The sequence below is a fragment of the Sardina pilchardus genome, chromosome 11 (genome assembly GCF_963854185.1).
Source record: "Sardina pilchardus chromosome 11, fSarPil1.1, whole genome shotgun sequence".
NCBI classification, from domain to species: Eukaryota; Metazoa; Chordata; class Actinopteri; order Clupeiformes; family Clupeidae; genus Sardina; species Sardina pilchardus.
In genome coordinates this window covers 11,406,823-11,412,822 of record NC_085004.1, presented here as the reverse complement: position 1 = coordinate 11,412,822, position 6,000 = coordinate 11,406,823, and the positions used below count along the sequence as shown (strand labels likewise).

The following is a 6,000-nucleotide window of genomic DNA, read 5'->3' as shown; positions in this document are numbered from 1 at the left end:
GTGTGTGTGTGTGTGTCTATTATTTTATATTATAGCTTTTTATCAACATAATCTCTTGAAAAATAGAAACACAGGTTTTATGTGTGTGTGTGTGTGTGTGTGTGTGTGTGTGTGTCCAGGACCCTAAGGAATACCTGCCGTTCCTAAACATGCTGAAGACCCTTGAGCCGAACTACCAGCGCTACACCATTGACAAGCACCTGAAGAGATACAGCAAGGCTCTGCAGCACTTGAGCAAATGTGGTGAGCGCGCACACACACACACACACACACACACACACACACACACACACACACACACACACACACACACACACACACTCACAGGCACTCACACACTCACAGGCACTCACACACTCACACACACACACACACAAACTAGAAACAACACAAGTTGCTCTCTGTTGCTTTTTTGTGCATGTGTGGTGTTTGATTTAAAAGATCACTTACAGCTCTACCACTATATTTGTAATGGCTTAACATCTCAAGCAGCCTTTGAGTGGCTGGTCTCCCTTACAACGATTTTGTCGAAGGGAAATTACATTTCTAAATTAAATGTTAAAAGATTCTTGGCTGTAAGTGTTTTCCCATTGTATTTTGAATTTGTGAAAACCCCTCATCATTAAATTAATTCTAAGTACACACACACACTTTTATTTAAATATTTTCCCCCATCCCTCTCAGGAGAGTAGTTCTCAAAGGTGTGTGTATGTGTTTGTTTCTCTTTTACAGGAGACGAGTATTTCTCAGAGGTGTTGAACCTGGTGAAGGATCAGCAGCTCTACAGGGAAGCTCTGAGTCTCTACCCTACGGACAGCCCACTGTACAAGGTCTCACACACGAACACACATACACACACACTAAGACATAGATATGCTCTGACCCTTTGTGTGTGTAGGAATTGACTGTGACGTATGCTGACCATCTGAGGAAATATCACACACACACACTCACCCTCTCAGATAGCTAAGGTGTTAACTTCATGAAATAAACACACACACACACACACACACACACACACACCCACACCTACACCCACACCCACACCCACACCCACACACACACTCTGATATGTTGTGTCCCTGTGTGTAGGAGCTGAGTGCGGCGTATGCTGAGCACTTGGTGGAGCGGGGCCAGCCCGAGATGGCCGGCTTGTTGCTATGGCGATGTGGCGAGCTGGCGCGGGCGCTTCAGGCGTTTGTGGGCGGGGCTAGTTGGAGACACGCCCTCTCAGTAGCCATGGAGATGCCCCTCCCTCCTGACCAGCTGGCTTTACTCGCCCGAGACCTGGCAGGTGTGTGTGTGTGTGTGTGTGTGTGTCTATCTGTCTGTCTGTCTCTGTCTGTGTGTGTGTGTGTGCGACTGTGCGTGTGTGGGTAACCACTGTTGCATGGCTGCTAACTGACTGACACTGGAGATAGAGCTCTTATAAAATGTGGTGTGTGTGTTTTCAGATAAGTTACTGGAACAAAGGAGATATACAGAAGCATCTGTGTTGTTGGAGCAGTACGCCAAGGTTTGACAATCAGCCTAAATACACACACACACACACACACACACACACACACACACACACACACACACACACACACACACACACACACACACGGACCGCCTGTATATATTTTTGTATAGTAGAGCAGTTGGCATTTTGATTGAAACTCTGTGTGTGTGTGTGTTTCAGGATTGTGAGGAGGCCATATCTGCTCTCATCTCTGGTGCAGCGTGGGAAGAGGCTCTCAGACTGGTCAGTCTCGCTCTCTTTCTCTCTCTCTCCCTCCCTGTGTGTGTGTGTGTGTGTGTGTGTGTGTGTGTGTGTGTGTGTGTGTGTGTGTGTGTGTGTGTGTGTGTGTGTGTGTCGTCCACTAGATGGTGTGTACTCCTGTTGTATGGCACCTGTTGTCTGACTGGTCTTTCCTCCTCAGGTGCATCTTTATAACAGACAAGACATCATAGAGACCAACCTGAAGCCTGCTTTACTAGAAGGTACAGGTTCCTGTGTGTGTGTTTGTGTGTGTGTTTTCTAATTCTTGGATAAGTGAGTGGTAGTAGTTTGTATTCTATAGCGTGTGTCCATTTGTAATGTCTTTGTGTGTGTGTACGTGTGTATGTAGCTTACAGCACACAGGTGTCATTCCTGGAGTCTCAGAAGGCCTTGTTCACACGCCACCAAACACGACTTGTTGTGGTCAGAGAAGAGAAGGAGAAAGCCAGACAAGAGATGCTGGGTATATAAACACACACACACACACACACACACACACACACACACACACACACACACACACACACACACACAAACAACGTCCTGTGATTTAGTTATCCTGATTTCCTTCATTCATTTTTACTGCCATTTGGGAATTACATAATGAACTGAGGAAACTTATGAACCCCACCCGTCCCCCTCCTTTCTCCCTCCTCTCTTCCTCTCTTCCTCCCTCTCTCCCTCTCTCCCACAGATGAGGGTGATTGTGGTGATGTGGAACTGTACTCAGAGGCTAGCAGTGTTATGAGTGGCAGTCACGCGAGCTCCAGATACACACACAGCAACTCACGCATCTCAGCGTAAGCACACACACACACACGCACACGATTAAGAATGTTTATCATATACAGTTATTAATGAATGTTTATTCTTACTTAAGTTGCTGTGTGTGTGTGTGTGTGTGTGTGTGTGTGTGTGTGTGTGTGTGCTTGCAGGCGGTCCTCTAAGAATCGGCGTAAGGCCGAGGGGAAGAAGTTTAGCCTGAAGGAGGGAAGTCCCTTTGAGGAGACAGCGTTACTACACGCACTCACACACATCACACACACCGTCGACAAGATGAGAGGTGAGACACACACACACACACACACACACACACCGTCGACAAGATGAGAGGTGAGACACACACACACACACACACACACACACACACACACACACACACACACACACACACACACCACACAAACCGTCGACAAGATGAGAGTTGAGACTTGTTTGCGCACACACGCACACACACACACACACCAGACACACCACACATACACCCTCGAGAAGATAAGAGGTGAGACTCGCATGCACACACACACACATATTCACACACATCACACATACTGTCGACAAGATGAGAGGTGATACTCATTAACTCACACACACTCAATTGTCGTGGGAGGTTGGCAGGTTTTAGAGAAAGTGTGTGAGTGTCTGCATGCATGTGTGTTTGACAGAAGATTCTGTGTGTGTGTGTGTGTGTGTGTTTGTGTTGTAATGCATGTGTGTTTTTCAGAGGAGATCCAGGGACTGTTGAAGGCTCTGGTGTTGTTCCAATATGATGACCAGGCGGGGGCGCTACAACGCAACTACAGCCAGCTACTCGCCCTCATGGAGAGCAACATCCCTCTCATCTGGATCCCAAACAACCCACAGACACTGGTGAGAACACACACACACACACACACCTATTTGGAGAGCAACATCCCTCTCATCTGGATCCCAAACAACACACAGACACTGGTGAGAACACACACACACACACATAGTTGGAGAGCAACATCCCTCTCATCTGGATCCAAACAACACACAGACACTGGTGAGAACACACACCTGAAACTTAAACTCAGACAGAGGCCCTCTTTGTGTGTGTTTGTGTGTGCGTGTGTGTGTAGGTGACGGGACCCAGTTCCACAGCCAACAGCATCACAGCCTCCTTCCAGCAGCAGAGAGTGCCCCCTACAGCTCAACAAGGTCAGTGCAGCTAAGCATCACCTGTAGCAGAAGAGTGTGTGTGTGTGTGTGTGTGTGTGTGTGTGTGTGTGTGTGTGTGTGTGTGTGTCTCAATCATTGTTGTGTCTATCTCCATACAGATACTGAAGTCTTCACTCCCCCTAAGATGAGAACCTCCGTGAAGTGGAAGCTGTGTGTCCTAGACTGATGTGTGTGTGCGTGTTAGTGTACTGGGGTGTGAATGTGTGTGTGAGTGTGCATGTGTGTATTTACCAAATAAATGTGTAACCATATCAAATGTACAAATAAAATAGGTCTTAAAATGAATCTTTGGCGAGTTTGGCTTGTCTTTCCTTTCTCTTAATCACACACACACACACACACATTTGTAACTTTGTTTTTGATAAGTGTTATATAACTAAAGATTAGTATTCTTATTACACACAGAATCTCATTCACAGAATCCATTGTGCTGTCAGCATCAGTCTAAATGAAATAATGAAAAGATACTCGCACACGGATGCTGCTGCTCCCGAAGTGGGCGTTGCGTGATAAACAGTGAGCGTGAGCAACAGTGTGCAGTCTCTTCTCATTATTTCACGAATCTATCACCTGTACTAACTGTACTAAGTTGGATGTGCGTGCACTCTCTCCAACTTAGCATCGGTCTTCAGAACACGCAGTGCGAATGGTGTATGTTTACTCATGTCATAAATTCACTCAAAGCTCCGGTAGAGTGTGTTTACTGATGTCATATGTTCATATAAAGCTCCGGTAGACCGCGTGCGGGCCTTTCTCCAGATACTCGCTCCTGCGCATCCACAGTGACTGGAACGTGGACAGGGCCGCGAGGATGGAACCTCCGAGCCACGTCGCGTGTTTGCGAGCGTCTGTAGCCACCACACGCACCCCTCCACCGGGAACGACGCGGTCCAGCTCGCTCTGCATTCGCTCGGGCATCCCGGGGAAGAGCGTGCACCCGCCGCACAACAACACGTTCTGGCGCAGCGTGCGTTTGAGGCTGACGTCACACATGTTCAGGCTGTTCATGGCGAGTGTGTGCAACCCGGGCTCCCGCGAGTCCAACGCGCTGGGCTGGAAGAGCGCCTCGGGGCAGACGAACCGCTCGTTCCCGAGTTGGATGCGCTGGCCGTCTGGCAGAACGTGCTCGACGTTACTGTCTCCTTTACGGAGTTCGGCGTCCAGGTCGGGAGTGACATAACAACACTTCACCTTAACGTCTTCTGTCGCGGTTGCAACATCCTCAGCGCTCTCTATCCCGGTGTCCCGCAACAGCGTGCGTAAATACCGGTCCAAGCTGCTTCCAGCGTAGTCCACCCGACAGGTATTACCAGGTAGGTAAAAGCCCTCGTGAACCGGTGTCGCGTAGGAGCATCCCTCGCCGCTCTCCACGACCAGTCCCGAGGTCTGACCACAAGAGTACATCGAGAGCACCGACTGGTTCTCTACGTACAGGGCGGGAACACGAAAAGTTTCGAACGTGACCTCCGCGAGCTTTTCCCGGTTTGTGCGCGGACTCAGGGGAGGGTCCGAGAGCAGCACGGCGTGCCTCTCCGGCAGGATGTTCAGCTCGCGGAACGTGCGCTCCCACAGCCACTCCATAGCATCCCAGTCCGTGATGATCCCGTTGCGCACGGGGAACACTGCAGGAGCGTCCGCTCTTGTGTCCGCCGCTATGAATCTCGACCTGGGGCGCGCGGAGGAGCTGTGCCGCGTCATCTTCACCCTACTCGGAATGACGCACGACGGGGCAGAATCTCCCGCGAGGCCCGCTCTGACCGAGCCGCTCCCGACATCAAACACCACCGCCCTCGTGGACTTCATTCCAGGCACAGGCAGATGGCTCGAGCCCTTCTCGGTGAAATGTTTCTGGCGCGTTGAAGCATTCGTGCACCCGACAACGGACTGTATTATGACGCAAGCAACTACGAGCGTCAGTCTGGCAGAGAAAAGTTGGAGAGTAGAGTCTCGGTGACACACACACACACACACACGTATATCTCATCTGCAAGGTGATCTACTGTGGTGTTTAACCATGTAATTCCTTGAGATAACACTGGTGATGGTCATCTTGCAACTTGGTAACAGTTGTGTTAATATGGATTTCAGGCTGTGCGCCACACACACAGGCACACTGCACTAAGACCCCATACAAAAGCACTCAGTGGTCAAGTGCCATATGCTCTGATCTGAAAGTTGTATTCTTTCATTAATCAGTCACTACATCATTCACAGTCCCAGTTTTGATCGTTTCTCTGTTGTCTGACTGGGTG

At 49.4% G+C, this 6,000-nt stretch overlaps 2 protein-coding genes across 3 annotated transcripts in view; one reads left to right on the top strand and one right to left on the bottom strand.

The window, feature by feature from the left end:
* elp1 (elongator acetyltransferase complex subunit 1) overlaps positions 1–4,033 on the top strand; it is a 12,523-nt gene extending 8,490 nt beyond the window's left edge. For both annotated transcript variants that reach the window (XM_062549528.1, XM_062549527.1), the window contains exons 26-37: positions 120–243; positions 733–830; positions 1,093–1,294; positions 1,455–1,516; positions 1,685–1,747; positions 1,926–1,986; positions 2,115–2,228; positions 2,460–2,565; positions 2,701–2,828; positions 3,270–3,415; positions 3,649–3,727; positions 3,847–4,033. In XM_062549528.1, the coding sequence (XP_062405512.1) occupies positions 120–243; positions 733–830; positions 1,093–1,294; positions 1,455–1,516; positions 1,685–1,747; positions 1,926–1,986; positions 2,115–2,228; positions 2,460–2,565; positions 2,701–2,828; positions 3,270–3,415; positions 3,649–3,727; positions 3,847–3,914 (1,251 nt within the window). In that variant the 3' untranslated portion in view covers positions 3,915–4,033. The remainder of the gene's footprint in view (positions 1–119; positions 244–732; positions 831–1,092; positions 1,295–1,454; positions 1,517–1,684; positions 1,748–1,925; positions 1,987–2,114; positions 2,229–2,459; positions 2,566–2,700; positions 2,829–3,269; positions 3,416–3,648; positions 3,728–3,846) is intronic.
* A 405-nt stretch (positions 4,034–4,438) lies between these two features.
* On the bottom strand, positions 4,439–5,545 carry LOC134095861 (actin-like protein 7A). Its single transcript, XM_062549575.1, has one exon. It carries the CDS (start codon positions 5,444–5,446, stop codon positions 4,466–4,468), a length of 981 nt encoding a protein of 326 aa, XP_062405559.1. The 5' UTR covers positions 5,447–5,545; the 3' UTR covers positions 4,439–4,465.
* Positions 5,546–6,000: the final 455 nt, after the last annotated feature.

What these genes read in the sequence shown, in the direction of transcription:
- LOC134095861 (XM_062549575.1), bottom strand. Translation starts at nt 5,446, where the DNA reads ATGACGCGGCACAGCTCCTCCGCGCGCCCCAGGTCGAGATTCATAGCG.